This window comes from Merops nubicus, unplaced genomic scaffold (assembly GCF_000691845.1).
Source record: "Merops nubicus isolate BGI_N331 unplaced genomic scaffold, ASM69184v1 scaffold8769, whole genome shotgun sequence".
NCBI classification, from domain to species: domain Eukaryota; kingdom Metazoa; phylum Chordata; class Aves; order Coraciiformes; family Meropidae; genus Merops; species Merops nubicus.
The window spans coordinates 19,178-35,332 of NW_008633002.1; the positions used below are offsets into that span (position 1 = coordinate 19,178).

The 16,155-nt window shown below is 47.2% G+C and overlaps 1 protein-coding gene across 1 annotated transcript in view; it reads right to left on the reverse strand.

Moving 5' to 3' along the window:
- Positions 1-6,029, reverse strand: part of BCL9 (B-cell CLL/lymphoma 9) — an 11,662-nt gene extending 5,633 nt beyond the window's left edge. Inside the window, exons 1-5 of the mRNA XM_008948084.1 lie at positions 5,880-6,029; positions 3,990-4,306; positions 2,973-3,162; positions 2,428-2,527; positions 3-1,990 (exon numbers count right to left, since the gene is read on the reverse strand). Coding sequence (XP_008946332.1) covers positions 3-1,990; positions 2,428-2,527; positions 2,973-3,162; positions 3,990-4,306; positions 5,880-5,932 — 2,648 coding nt within the window. The 5' untranslated portion in view covers positions 5,933-6,029. The remainder of the gene's footprint in view (positions 1-2; positions 1,991-2,427; positions 2,528-2,972; positions 3,163-3,989; positions 4,307-5,879) is intronic.
- Positions 6,030-16,155: the final 10,126 nt, after the last annotated feature.

The following is a 16,155-nucleotide window of genomic DNA, read 5'->3' on the forward strand; positions in this document are numbered from 1 at the left end:
GGGAGGGCGTCTGAGGGGACTTGAGGTTCCCCGAGGGAGACCCCATCATGGGAGACTGGACCTGGCGCATCGTGGGGGACTTCAGGGGGTTGATTCCTGGTGAATGCACCTGACTGGCTGCAGAGATATCCAAGGGCTTGCGGCCGAGGCTGCGCTGCGCGGGGGGAGCAGTGTTGAGGCTATTAGGGTTACTGGTGGGATTGAGAGGTAGTGGCGGCATGTGGCTGAGCCGGTTGTTAGTCCTTTGGTCAGGCCCAATCTGTTCTCTGAGATTTCGGAGACCAACTCCTGGGCCCTGAGACATGGGAAGGAAAGGCCTGGGACCCATGCCATACTCCTGCTGCGGGTGCTCCCCAAATGGCAGCGGGACCATTTTCTGCTGGGAGGACAGCATCTCCGAGACGCCTGGCCGCAGTTTCATCATCTCTTCTGGCCCAACTCCTGCCTCCCTCAGCTTCTGAGGGACCAGGGGTGGGTTGGAGCCCATGCTGACATTCATGCCCATGTCCCCCTTCATGCTGCCGGGGCCCATCCCAAACTCCAGCTCCCTGCTAGAGGCCATTTGTGGGGGTATTCCTTTTGGGAAGTCCCCTCTGGAAGGGCTCATTGGCCCTTCCACCGGCATGCGAGGGAAGATGGGGTTGCTCCCAGCCTCCAAGTGTCTCTGGGAGGGCATCATTCTGTTTATCTCCATGCCAGGCCTGATGCCTTCCATGTTCAGGCCAGGAGGCAGGCCCATTTGCTTCTCAGCCAGCTGCTGCTGATAGAGCTCTTCAGGCAGGCCCTGCGGATTTGGGAACCGCTCCCCTCGGCCAGGGCCGCTGAAGACACCCTGGCCAGGAGGGAAGTTTCGGCCATCTGGGATTTTTGGCACATCATCTGGCCAACTAACTCCCGAAAGCCCAGGCCGGGAGGCAGGATTTGAGACGCTAGGGCCCTCCATGTCAGGGTTCATCATTCCGGCAAAACCAGGCAGGCGCATCTGGCTCCCGGGCACATTGGGATGAGGGGCCATGCCCCTGGGAGGCAGAGTGTGCGACATGTTCATGCCTTCAGGGAAGGGCTCTGGACCCGCAGGTCCCCAGCCCTCCCCAGGGGTCATCTGGTAGGGAGGGGGAGGGCCTCGGACCACCCCACGAGGTCCATGCTGATGGACCATCATGTCCTGCAGGGAGCACTGCTGCACAACCACCTGCTCTTGCTTTCTTCTCTTCTCCTCGTAAAACTCCTGCTGCAGCTTGAGCCAGGCCACCTGCTCAGGAGTCATGTGGTCCAGGTGGTCTGGACCTATGGGTCCTGACTGGGAGTTCATTGGTGGTGGCCCCATTTCATCTGGGGAAAAAGGCATGTCCCTGTGTCCTTGAGGGCCAAATGGAGCCCCTCCATCTGTCCGAGACCCTGACCCTTTGCCTAAACTTTGGGATTGAGCCATCATGGCCTGTATTGGCCCTTCAGGTTTCTTTTGGGGACCATCCAGCACCCCAGAACTTGGGGGCGGCCCCCCACTTTGCCCTCCCGCAAACTCCTTCTCATCTGGGAAGAGCATGCGCTGTATGTCTCTCAGGGTCTGCAACGAGCGCTCTCGATGCTCCAGCTGCTCCTGTGACAGTCCATCTGGATTCTCGCCCAAACTGGATGGGTCCCCACCAGACACCTGCTGGGGAGGACCTTTGGGATCTGCAGCAGAGCTATTGCTACCTTGGGAAACCGGGCTAACTGCTCGATTATTTGGGGTCGAACTCTGCCCAAATCCTTCTGTCTGCAATGGGGTAGAGTTGGCAGGGCTGCCCACAGACATCACTTTGCTTTCCACACTGGGATTGTCCTGATCTATGGGACACGGGGGGCCAGTGGATTTGGATACTGGCGCTGACGCAGGTGGAGTCGGCTGCATTTTGGCATTCTGGGAAGGGTTCTGGTCCTGGGCAGCGGCAGACTGGGGCTGTGGCAGGGGTTTGGGTTCAGGCCGAAGTGCAGCAATCTGGGGGTTCTGCAAGAGAAAGCCACGTGCTGTCACTCATCCTTCTTACAGCCATGTCACATAAGCAGTGGTGCAAACGACATGTCCCGTCTCAACCCCACCAGCCCACACTCTCCAAGGAAAGGCAGCCTTCATGCAGCGATCACAGAGCAGCCTCTTGACCACACAGAAGCCTATTTTGCTCAAGCATTGCAGCAGGTATCCCTTTTGTTTCTGTGCTAGCTCTGCATGAGTAACGGGTTGGAAATATGCTACCTAAACATTGTGAGACTCCGCCTCTTCTTTGGATGATCCAAGGCAGTTATTTTTAGAAGGCTAGAACAACCGTCTCTCTCTTTTCCACCCTAAAACTTATTTCAGAGCATAAATACTCATCCGTCTCTCAATCAGACACACACAAGCACATTTACCACTTCCCTTCCCACTCTTACGCAGGTATTCCCTACCAAGGGTAGAGTGTTTCGTTCTGCCTTGCTGTTTGAGATGTTCTGGATATGAAAGGACACAATGGTTTCCACCTGTCCCTTCAGCACAGCTTCTGCAGCCCTGCAAAAACACAGACACATGCACATATCCATTTGAAGCTAAGAATTAATTTTTCTTAACTACCCTCCCTTCTATCCTTCAGCTGGCAGAAGGGAGAAAGACTCAGCCACACATTTCATTCTAGATGTGCAGCAAAAGAAATATGTTTAGATCTACAAACTCATCAGCATTCAGGGTTCATGTCTCAGTTTCAACCATCCTGGCTGCTACTCACTGCACAGATTGCAAAACAATATTCAACCTAAGAGGAAGAAATAATGACTTCTCAGAAGGCAAGAAGCAGTGACATTCTCCACTCCAGCCTTTTCAGCTACCCCCAAACAAGTAAGGATTTTTTGCTAAAAGAATGCACTTGATGGATAAAGTGCACTTGAGAATCTCTTAAAAAGGGAGCACAAATCTAAGTCCCGCTCCCTTGAAGACATTCAAGCATCTACCTACTTACTTGTTGGCCATCTCAGTAGAAAAGACATAAACCACTTTGGATGGAGTCTTCTGCCCGCTTGCTGGCTCCAAAGTGGCAGTCAGGCCGTGGGAAGGTGTGGAAGACCTTGGGGCTGAAGTATTTGAAGGAGTCATGGAGTGCGGTGTGTGCTGAGACTCCTGGGACTTCACATGATCAGCAGAATTGCAGTCTGGAAGGGGAGAAACAGGAAAAGAGGGGAATCGGTACATTGGGAGTTCTCTGGAAACCATTCCTGGAAACCAATCAGAACTTTGCCTACTCTGAAATTTCCTGCTTTTCCCTCAAGCACCACTAAAGACAATTCTTCTATTACACCATGCATCTTCCCTTTAATATCACGCTGCCCCTCACCCTTGAAGTATCTAACGGCCACACAGAATAGAAGGGAAACAAAACACTAAAATGAACAAATATAAATAAGTCTATGTCCAAGGAGAACACTCCGTGCAAAACTTGACTTTTTTTCCCTTCAAGCCACCTTAGCCAGGTGACCTAGCAAAGGGACAACAAAGCAAAGGTGGACATGGGAACATCTAGTCTGGTTTTGTACTGCCTCACAGAGGCAATGTTGGAGCCAGGAAGGGAACAGAGAAATCCCAACTCTCTGGCTTGTGTTACCAGCCAGAGTGCTACGGGTTATGTATCCATGTTGACAAAACAGGCTTGCATATTGTTCAAAACCCCTGTTACAACAGAGCAGTTCCTGAAAGGCCAGAGGCCAGAAGGAAACCAACAGGTTGCATTTGTACTTTCAAATCCTCTGGGGGAGTTTCAGAGTTACAAAAGAACTTTCCCACCAGAGTCAGGTCTGCACTTTAACTGAGCATGAACAGGACATTTACCAATGCCAGCTATGACAACCACTCCTCTTTGCCTGCTCTCAAGACCTTTAGACTTTGTTGGCTGCAACTTACAGAATCCAGACAAATAAATATTTTGTTAACACTTGCACAGCAATTCTCCATCTCACAGAGGACTCGGAATAACTGTCTGTACCTTTGATTTCAGGGTCGTCATTAGGAGTCCCAGCTTCCCTCTGTTCAAAGGAGTCTGCTGAAATGCTCCTCTCTCTTTTCCCCTTCCCCTTGGCACCATTTCCAGCCCCATTCTTCAGCCCCATGCTCCCACCTGGGCCAGGGAGCACTTTAGGGGGATGACCCCCACTTTTGGGATCACAGGGAGAGGGCTGGGATTGGCTGGTGGAGCCCCCTTGTTTGCCCTGGTTGGAAAATTTGGAATCCAGCTGGGGGTTGCCAGATGGGGACATCACTGTAGGGGGACGGACCATCACCTCCTGCTTTGATTTGGGGCTACTGGGGAGAGAGCAAAAAAAGAAAAAAAGTGACAAATCACACCATGGATTCATTCAACCCTGTAGCAACAGATTAGAGAAAAGCAGAAACAACCACTGCCACCTTTGCAAGCTATGACAATTGCTGACGAAAAAAAATGGCTGCAAACTTAGAGTCATGCAGGTGCTTTTTTGAACATGCCCTGAAAAGGTTATTATCCAAGATGGGATCTCATTGCCCAAGAAGGCACCGGGCAAGCTACAGGCCTGCTGGATCCCAGGAACCGCTGTCACATGAGGACCTACCTCTGGGGCTTCTGTCAATAAAGACAACGGTTTCTATGTGCACAGAGAAGCGCCTCACACCAAGAACAGCTCAGAGTAAACAAACAAGGCACAATAAAGTTCACCTCACCACTCTCCTGGACCCCAACTATCTGCTGCAGCTCTGACCAGAGCAGACCCTCCCCCCGCCCCTCCCGTGCACCTCCCTATCCAGTTCTACAGGGAGCACAAGGAAAACCCAGCATTACTGCAGCATTCATCATACACTGGGGCGAGCTGCCAGGAAAACACAAACCTCTGACCGGGAAAACAATTAAACCAGCTACAACCTGCCTCTGACTAAGGAAGAAGAAGGATACCATCTCCCTGCACACTCCTGCAAAACGGGGCAAATGAAGCTTCTTTAATTTGCCAAAGGAGATTCAGAGTCTCTCCTTCCCTCTTCCATCCAGCAAATTGCATTCTACAAGTGTTTTGCACTCCTGGAGTTTACAGATCTATTAGCCACCCCTTCCTTCCTCACCCTCTACTTACTCCCTTGCCATCAGATCTCCTGCGTTGATTTCCCATCATTACTGCCACTTTCGACAGACCTCACTTGCTAGCATCCTCACTGGAACTCACACAAGCCATTTCCTCCTTTGGACAGACGTCTGACTCGGAGGCATTCCCTCTGAATTACTCTTAAGCTCCAGGTGACCTCTAGGAGTAAATAATCAAACTCAAGAATGCTGCCAATCGGACCACTGTAAGTCCCTGGACAGTGCTTCGCTTCTGTATTTTTCCCCTTCCAAATCAGTGGAGGAGAGATGCTGACCTGCTGCACTGGCAGGTGAACGATGCAGAGGATCCCAGGGCACATCTGACCAGGCCAATAACATGGAGGAAGTGTTTTGTGTGAAAGTACAGACAGCAAGATCTTCTGCTGCCCAACTATCCCTTAGAGAAACAGATAATTAGAAGGGAAAGAAAGAAAGAAAGGAGGGGAAAAAAAAAAAAAAAGCACACCCACAGATAGAAACTGCATGTTTATCCTCCTATAGCCTGTTCAGACACCCAGTGGGAGGGAGGAGGGCATGGGGAATGGAAAATCCACATCTCATGGGTCTACAGCTTTCAGTTCATCCTGAGCCTAGCAAACGTGGGCACTCATCAGCACTGTGCACCCAGGGCTCAGGTCCTCGGTGGGTCCAACGGGACCACAAAGGAGGACCAGTAAGTCACATGCACCAGTCCTCAGCTAATCCTGCAGCAGAGCAGGGACAGAATCGTGCACCAATCCAGAGCAGCTGACTGCAGGCTCTTCTTACCTCTGTGTGTTGCCTGACGGGGAGTTCCTCACTTTGGGGTTACTGGAATGCATTGACAGAAATCCTGAGCTCACAGTCTCACACACAGGCAGATGGGCTCTCGTCAAGTCCCTCTGGGGAGCGTGCTGCCAGAGGCAGCGTCAAGGCGCTTTCTGCCACCCGCTTCTCTCAATGCCGGCTCTCTGCTTGCCTTTTTTCTCTTTGCTCCTCTCTGGTTTTGCACTGGGTGCTTCCCTCCTGCAGCTCCAGCATTCTCTAGACGCGTGCCTCCTGCTGCCCAGGGGAAGTCTCGCATCTCCAGGGCACGCTGTTCAAACCACCCCATAAAGAAAGAGCAGAAAACCAGTCACTTTCCAAGCAGATGTGCAGTGTGAAGCAGTAAATGGCCATCCTTCCCCCATTACTGAGAAGACACAGGAGAAAAGCTTTCAGATGGCTCAGAACAGCTGTGTTTCAAACCCACGGCTGCCTTGGCTGGCCATTCAGTCAGTGTACAGGCAGCAAGGCCATCGTCCCTTCATCCAAAGCAAATCACTTGAGTCAACAAAACAGGGAAGTGCCTTGTATCTAGACACTTTGATTCTGCATCTGTGCTCAGGTTGAAGACACCTCACAGCAAGTCAGTCAAAAACCAAAATTACAAATCCCCAACATGACTTAGCTATCCAGAATTCCCCTGTGAGTGACCGTAATCTGATATTTCTTAAGAACATAAACTCTGCTCAAATCTTTTCTGTCTCCTTGGTCTGCTATAACTAGATGTACATTCAATGATGTGTGCTAAGGGTTGCACAAAGAAAACAAAATAAAATGCCTTCCTGACTACCTGTAAGCAAACAGCTATGCTGTGATTACTCTGAAAATACCTGAGGTTAGTCACTCGTTATATCCATTAGAAAGGACAAAAGATTGCTAGAGAACTACCCCTCCAAATTTCCTCAGCAACACTATACAAACTATTGAAACTTAAAAAAAATCGCACAAAAACAGAAGAAAAAAAAAAAAGCATGTTTTCAGCTTCTTTCTAAGAAACAATATGCATGACGCAGCCAGTAAGGCACATAAGCTGTTCCTGGAGGAGGAAACTATTGAACGTTACTGTTTACCTCCTCTGGGGTAAATTATTTTGGAACAAATTTCTGTGTTGTTTATGTTTCAACAAAAATCTCTCCTGTTCATCTCACCTACTCAGATGCAAATCCACTTAATTTAGAATCTAACCAAGATTTATTGTTAATGTATTAAGCATTGCTAGTTAAATATTATTCAAATGTAAATATTCCCAGTATTCCTTCTCACCACCAAAGAAGCAGTTTCTTCCTGTGTGTATCAAATGAAACAAAATAAATATCACCAGACTGGAAAGGTCTTGAATTTTATGAAGAAAATACTGATCAAATTGCATCTAGAAAACAAAAATTGGCTTGCTTATGTGCTGATATCAGAGGATTAAGAAGCATAAGCACTGTATGACCACCTTGGGCCAAGGAGAATTGTCAGCAACTTGTAGTATTGAGCACCATGGTTTTCTAGTTCAAGCTTATCTTGTGAAGTTGTGCCATTACATTTTATAGTGACTATGCACTGCTGTATAACATGATAGTACTCTACACTGCAGTTGTTCCATGAAGCTCCCCATCATCTCAAAAAATTCTGCCCTCTACCACATACCTCCTTCACAACCCAGAGAAATCATCCTGTTCTCTATTTTCACCCCCACTGTGCTGCGCAAACCCATTAATATGGAAGAATGTTCCTGCAATAAAGGTCTCATTTTTAATGCTTCCTATTAGGCACAACCAGATGAACTCCAGTCTGAGCCAGACACTCCAGAGGATCCACATGCTCCTCTGGGGCTATCAGCTGGTTATCACACTGATTTTGAGAACAATGTTGGAGTTAATCTATTACTATTGTCACTGCTCTCATGCTGTAATTGGATCTGCTGCCATACAGATAACTAAGGACAAGAGAGAACATCTTCACTCCTATCTAAATTGTACCATCTTTGCATGTAAATTTGGCTCCTAAGTCTGCTTTGACAACAAAACTGCAACATTATCAACAGCACCCAACTCCACTTTTCAAGAGAGATACAAACAGGTCCTCACTTAAGGTGAAGGTATGACTGAAAACACCTTGAATTTCAGGTAGAAAGAAAAAAAAGTAATAATAGCATTAAAGTGAGAAGAGCTCAATGCCTAAAGTGGGATGCAGATTCTTGTCTAATGAATTTAGGTATTCTACTTCGTTCATCCTCTGCTCTTCCACTTTTGATATTTATGTATTATCATGTCACCTTTTATTATAAAATGATAATTTTCTCAGACTCCCAGTCTTGCACAGCTCAATGAGAAAACATGAAGAACAGAATCAGGGTCACAGCAGCTGCACAATATTTCTGACATCACCAAACTTACAAGTACTTCACAGGAGGGAAAAAAAAACCTCCAATTTTTTAACTCTACTTTTTTATTATTCTATATAAATGTATCTTCCATGTATTAGAAATTATACGCTCTGCAAGGGAACTGTATTTTCCAATCTAAGTTTAAATTTCTTCTTACCAGAGAGAGCTATAAAAGATACATCAATATATTCATTGGTGGAACAACAGCAGCTCAACCTCTTTGGCTTCTCATTTCTGCACACTGGGAACGTACCATCTTTTATAGTGTGAAGTGGAATGCCTCATGATTTTTCCAAACACACTTCTAACATATGTATGTCTGGGAATCTAGGGTTCAATAATGGAAAAGCTCTAGAGAAATGTATTTTTGCAGCTGAAGTCTGCCTGCCATAGCAAAGCCCTTATTCGTTGCTCTAGAATTAGAGGTAGGGTCACTGACAATGAATAGACAAGCCACTTGTCAAGAGATTTTGGCAAGCTACATCCAAGCTGTATTTTCAGGATTGCTTTAAGGTATGCCATGGCTCCAGGGAGAAGGGATGGTTCAACTGGCTACTCATTCTCACCACCTCTCCTGACCACATCTGAATGGGAACTAACCCAAGGAAACAGCAGAAATCTCTATTCAGCTGGATTAGTCCCCTGATCTGGTTGGTCATGTAACCACACAGGTGCCACTGCAAGCTCAAAGGAGGAGGTGAGAACAGCTGAAAAGCACCTCACCCCATTTGGTTCCTGCTTAAAATGACTTCAAACCTCAACTGCAAAGACAGAAGAGATGGCCATGTATTTGTGAAGCTAAGTCCTTTTCAACAGGTAGCTTACCAAGACCCCTGGTGTCACGACACAGCAGTACTCATTGTGGAAGCCATGAGTTGCAAACTGCTCGTCTCACAAGAAAAGATCACCTGGGGAAAGAAAGAGAGGAAGAGTTTCACCAACAAGAAAGCACAGCCAAGCTGTGCGTCCCTCCCACGCATCCAGCACCACAGCAGAGGAATCAAAACTCGCTCTGAACCAGTGACAGGGAGAAGTCTCTGATCAAACTGGCAAGATTTTCCAGCACCGAAAAAGCCACCACCAGACTGGGAGAGTCTGAAGATGCGTGCTGCACATGGAGGGGAAATAGGTCAGACCTGCTTTAGCACTCCCACATCTGAGCTAGCCGGATTCCCATGAGCTCATCTGTGCTTAGAGAAGCTGGCACAAAGCTCAGACATGTAACCTCCCCTTCTCTGCACCCATCTCTCTTCAAAGGCTCACCTTCCCCTCACTATGTGCCCGGCAACTTCTGCCAAATTCTGTGCTTCATATATACAACCTCCTCCACAACCAGACAATGTACAAATAAAAACATCAAGCACCAGATAAAGCCAGACAATTGCATCTAGGGGAAAACCAGGCAGGTTTTAGAAGGAAGAATCACCATCTACTGTTCCAGCAGCTTCTACTTCACCTAATTGTGCTACACTACAGGGAGGAGGGAATCCAAGTGCCAACTCTCCCAAGCAAGACATGCAGCAAGTCTGCTCAAGATAGAGGGGTTACCGCCGCCTTGCACTACGGTTATTTCCTATAACGTGAGAAGAATTCACGGCCCAAGAACTGATCAGCCACACTTTCAGTGATGGAGACAACCCTGCATCAATTAACTCACATGTTAAAGCAAGTTTAAGTGTCTGGAAGTTCAGTAACAAGGAAACAGAGACTCAGAGGAATGGCTTAGTGGCAAATTTGAAGTCAGCGAAGCAAGGCAGAGCAGCTCCGTGCCAGCTTCTCCCTCACCCACTGGGAAGCCTGGAGAGGCTGCAGAACAGTATGAATGCAGACAACATTCACGCTGTTGGGGCCGGTGTGATCTCTGGGAGCACGCTCTCTCCGCACGGCACGGGCGGCCCTGAGGTTCCAGCGCCACTGCAAAGGGAGCTCACTACCAGAGGTGCTCTCTGCAATCCAGACGCGTTCCACTGACCAGATCTCCCAACAGGAACACAGGAGCTGTTGCGAGGCTCAATTAGCTACGTGTTGTGAAACCCTGTGCTATTTATTCTCTTTCCTCCAACATTCTCCAGCTATTATCTACTGCAGCTTTACCTTAATAATGTAGCAACCCACTGCCATGTAATCTGCTTCAACAAAATCAAACTACAAAGCTAGTCCCAAACAATGCAGCTACGTTCTCCACCCAGTTCAGCCAAATCAAACAACGAAATCATCAACGTGACAGACCATCCTTATCTAGCCAAGTCACACCTGCAGACAACTGAAACACCTATCGCAAAAAGCTGCTTCATCCAATAAAACCTACTACAGTGGCATAATCACCCCCGAACCCAATTACCCAGTTATATCTCCTCTCCCCCTTCCTTTACCCCACCAAACAATACAGGCTGAGCCATGCCAGTGCCAGTACTGACACACCTCTAGCAAAGCAGGGACAGAAATTATCTTTTCCCTTGAAAGGGAAAACATCTGAACACCAGCACCCATCAGGAAGGAGAGAATCTATCACAGCAGTCAGAGCTCTATTGCTTGAAACATTCAAGTCTGACATGGCAAAGCATCAGCGCAGGGCAGCCTTACAGACAGACCATAGGTCAGGACTGCAAGAGGGACACAAATGTTCATACCTGATCCATCTTTAAGGGTACCCAGTTAGTGCAATGTAATTCCATGCCCTGGTTTATCAACTCTGCTGCTCACCTGCATGGATTTAGCCCACAGTCAGCACAAGACAGCTTGCTTCACAGTGAATTTAAGAGCAAAAAGGTGAGAGCATGTACACAAGCAGCTACCACAGAGCAACAAGACACAAATGCTCGTATTAGTTTACCTTTGGTGAAGTATTCCTGAACCATCCCCGTACTTCTGTGAACAAGCTACCACATTATTGTACTGCAAACAGAAAGGGGGGGGGGAAAACACACTCCAAAATAAATAACCCCACACACCAAATCACAAATAAAACATTCAGACTAGCTTATTCCTACTTTCTGCCCTTAAACTGCAGAAGCTGGATAGTGGTCAGGTACTTGGAGGTGTACAGCATCACGGCTACTTCCGCAGGAACAGCTGCAGTTATCACTGATTCATTGCAGTCTTTTCTCACTCTTTGAGAAGGAGAATGGGGAGAGATGAAATAAAGGCATACCAAATAGATAAAAGTATCAAACTTGTGGCCTTACTGTGACACGAAGCATTAAAGGCAAGAAACTCTTTCTCTGTGTACAAGAAAGAGCACACTTCCTTTTTCCCACCACAGCCTGAGACTGGCAGTCTGTGCCGGACAGAGAGCCCAAAATCAGCATGGAAAAAGAAAAAAGGGTAGAGACCTGCTGCTACAGGAAACAAATCATAACATTGAATGCAAGCTGAGACAGCACCCTGAATTGTAGCTGTGACAGCGGAGTGGACAAGAAAGGAGAGAGTGGAGCAAGGCTGCTCTCAGAAGAGCAGCAGCTTCAAGAGGGACCAAGAACAGCAGCAGCAGGGGCTGTTTGAGCAACCACCCATCCTGATAGCCACCAGGAAGCAAACCTCTGCCTGTGCATCCACCAGTGGATTCCCTGCGAGACCTGAGAGGCGGCGTAAGGCAATGAATCAGCCACCGCCCTCCTTCAGTGCAATTTTACTGGGAAGGGCACATCCTATTTCCTCCGACCCTCATTCAACCACATAAGAGGAAGAACTACTGCACTGGCAAAAGGTGACTCTACTACACCCAAGACACCCCAAGAGCTACCACTGGTTTTCACCACATGCTGCACTTACCAGTTTTATTAAGCATTTGCTTATTTTGCACACTTGCAGCCAAACACGTTACTTTTTAATAAGCTGCTGTTTAATCAAGTGCTTGATTACACACCTTATTGATAGAGGGTGCAACAGGGAAACAAAGAGGACGCAGGAAGTGTTATTGAATGCTTTTATTGAACTGTCAGTCTCCCTTCAGATCATATAAAAGTAAAAGCAAATAGATACATTGACATGAGTATTCTACAGCCCATATTGACATGAGTAATCTACAGCCCACACATCTCCCCATGACAGCTAAGGATACAGGGACACAGGACACTCTCCAGTCCCTTGAACAAGTCCAGATTTCCAGATATGGCCCCTACTAAGGGCTTTGATCTTCACCTTTAAATCTGCTCTTACCTCTGAGCAAATGCTGTCCTCCTCATCCTTCCCGATGAATGCACAAAGCATGTGCCTGTAATACAACTAGTGTTGGAATCACCAGCATTTAAACAGGTTTGTCAAAAGTGCTGCCTTCTGTACAAAGTGCTGGACCCAGGAAAGCCACTCCAGCCAGCCTAAGTCTGTCCAACCCTACCCCCTTCAGCCATCGCTAGCTCTTGTAACCCAGCTGAAAACTAACCCTAGACAAGATATGAATAATTTTCAGAAGATAAGCTTCCTGTTACAGCCAGCTAGGTGGCCACATGCTCACTGGTGCTGGCACAAAGGAAGCAGCAGTGACTGATAGCACAGGCATACATGGGCTTAAGCTGGTTATTCAAACACACTTGCATCCTTCTCCTGACAGGTCCCTCTGCAAAACACATCAGGTACCTAAAAGGGCTGCTGGAGCTAAAGACACAGTATCAGTATAAAAATCACCTGGACAAAATGCAACTCTGCTTGTCCAAGAAAGTCACCAATAGATAGTCCAACTACCTACTGTCCCAGTTCTTTCCATTGCAGGGTTTGCAAATGTCATCCTTTAATCAAACTACACAGCTGTTACACAGCAGACTTTCAGCTGATTTGCTCACATGCTCCATCTGTCGGAAAGGCCACTTGCACCCGGGGCACCTCACGTGGTACATGGACTGTACCCAAAAGAGATGCTGATCTGGGGAAAATACCATGTTCTGTCATTCCCTAGTGAGCCACAAATCCAGGTGACTTACAAAACGTTTTCTCAACATCAAGAGCTAACTTGTTAATACTGAGCTGATTAGATAGCAACTTGCAGCCAGTCGCCAACTTCTAGATGGTTCTAATTTCTCCTGAAGCAGTATGCTTTTCTGCATTTATGTCTTGGCAGTAAAAAACGGTGGCATACGCAAAGTCCTCACAGCTTCCCGAAGCAAAGAATTCCTCCTTATGCATGTCAGAGAAATCACTGCTAATCCCATGTCTGCACAGCATTACCTCTTTGCTCAAAGTCTTTTACCAGAAGTGACTCTCAATCAAAGGAAGAGCTGAGAACTTGTCACCTGAACTAATTTTGCTGCATGAATGTGGGGACTACAGAATCTTTGCCAGGCTTGTTACAACCTCCACAGAGAAAATAACTCCTCTGGTACACACAGAGTGCATGCACCTCTCCATTAACCTCTAAAACACAGGCAGGTTATTGCCCATAACTACTTCCATGCTTTGCAGCACAAAGAAAGGGCGTGAGCAAAGATACTCCAAGTTAGCATCTTGATGACCTACAAGCACATTGACAGGGAAAGAGCAGGCAAGACTATGTTACTACAAGGAAGAGAAGTTCCTTTGAGTCAGATTAATTTAAAAATTTAGGACCACAAGATAAACCTCCCCAAAACTCTAATACACTTCTTTATCCCCCTGCAAAATCAGTATGTGTGGTCATATAAATGTAGTTCTACTGACCCTACCTGTGCTACCATCTATATATCTTGAGTAACAGTGCAGATACTCTTTATCCTATGCTTTCTCTCTCAGATCCTACCTGTACACACATGGATATTTCCCAAAGAACCAGTCTCTCCTGAAATCCATTCAAAACAAGGACATTCACACGAAGTCTAACCTTTTGCCCTCCATCCTTATAAAATGTAGTCAGGACAGTCACTGACAAAGCACAATACAAACCTGAAGACTCAGAGAATAAAGCCTTTTATGACATTTCTCATGTAACCATCCCCTGCTCTGAGACAATGGTATCTCCATTCCTCCTTCTGACAAGCACATGTATAACCAACAGTAACAACGGTGTAAAGGCTGCTTAAGTAATTATTCTTTTTAGGTATTTACATAAATCATTCTGAAATAATCTTCTGCAACAGGCACATTGTTCCCTATACTCCTATCACTTTTAAGACCCGTTGAGCAATATTAACACCTTCTGTTGAAAAGACGACTATACGTCCATTAATGTATATTTTTAGTGCATCTAACACCACTTTGGTGTGTTTTTCATACAATGGGGATGACAGGCTGTGCTAGACACTTTGTGATTTTGCACAACCCCTTCCCCAAAGTAATGGAGGAGACCGACACAGACGCTGATGAGCAATGTGTACATCATCAGATAACTTGAAGTCTTTCAATTTCCCAGCTGCTATTACATTAAAAAAAAAACTCAAACCCCTTGGGATCCACCTGGGACTAGAACAGTTTCTTGGCAAATTCTGACACGGTGCCAGAGGTCAGTCAGAGGAAAAAAAAAAAACAAACAAACCAACAAAGCCTAAGCTACAACTCCCTGCTTTCGTACGGGAATGCCACGAACGCTTCCGCTTGCTGCTCGCACCACTTCAGCTCCAGCAGCATTTGCGGGTGGGCCAGAGCGCTGCCAGGGCATGAGGCACGCTGTCGCCCAGCCTGCGACACCCCACCACGTCACGCTGGCCTCAGCTCAGCCCCGGCGCACTCTGCCAACACCAGCCCAGCTCCACCTCTGTTAGCAATGCTGGGAGCAGTCTATGTACATTAGGTACATTGTGGCTGGAGTTTTAAGCACCTTATGCGGAGCGTCTCTTACCTTAGCAGCAGCCTGTCTACTCTAGAGTTCCTACTGTTGTTAACGCTGATAAAGATCAAAAGCTCTAGTAATAAGGGATTTTTCAAGAAATGTTTTAACTTTATTTCCCTAATGTATGACAGGTTTCTGCAGCTCACTACATCTCAGCAGCTAACAGCCCCAGCACCAGTCAGCACTGCGTGCAGGATTCAGCTTTCTGCGGGCTGCTTTCATAGACTTCTGTCAAAACTTCACCTGCTTTTCAGGAAGTGAGCTATGTGTTAGGAGCCAGAGGTGATCTCTTTTCCCTTACTTCTCTGGGTTTATTTTTTCTAAAATTTAACTAGAGACATCAGCATGAACAACATAGGTAAGACACCTGTATCAAGCTTGCCAGAAGCCCTTTCTTCAGAAAACAGTCTGTGAAGAGAGAGAAGGGGCAAAACAAAACAAAAGGGACACAGAAATAATGGATGGGAAGACAGGACTCAGGAGACACCAGTTTGTTCTTCAACGTGTAATAACACCACACTGTTTAAACAGAAACCTTGGGAGAAATAAGCCACCTATCAGCTCAGCATGGAAAAAACAAGCGCTTTTTCTTTTCATTTCAGCATCCCTTCACTAGGCTTCCAGAATGAAAGATAAGAAACAGTCCTCAGGCACTAGTCCTCAGGCTGCAATCTTGTCAGTTTTCATAAGCTAAGTGGGGCTGGGACGGGCAGCACAGGACAGACCTTCTCTGAGGAAAACCCAAGTGCTACAGCAAGCAGTCATTACCCAGCACGGTGCAAGGGGACATCACACATGACGCCTGTCACAATTGCTGGGAGCAACCCACACACCTCTCTTCATGTTAACCTTCACCTTAATGGGTGTCTGGTCTGTCTCTCATCCCAAACAAGCAGTTTTTCAAGGGTCACCTAAGCACTGCTACCTTCCAGCACTGCCCATGAGACCAGGTTCTGCTCAGGCCTGTCACCAGCAGCTATCCCTCTGCCCTTCTCCATTACAGGAGACTCTGCTGTTCTATAGCACCAGGGGCTCACCCCTGGGGAGCTCAGCACTGCAAAGCAGGTGCTCCCACAGGGGCAGAGACGAAGAAACCCCTAGATCCCATGCTGGGTGAGATGTGTGTCAAGGGG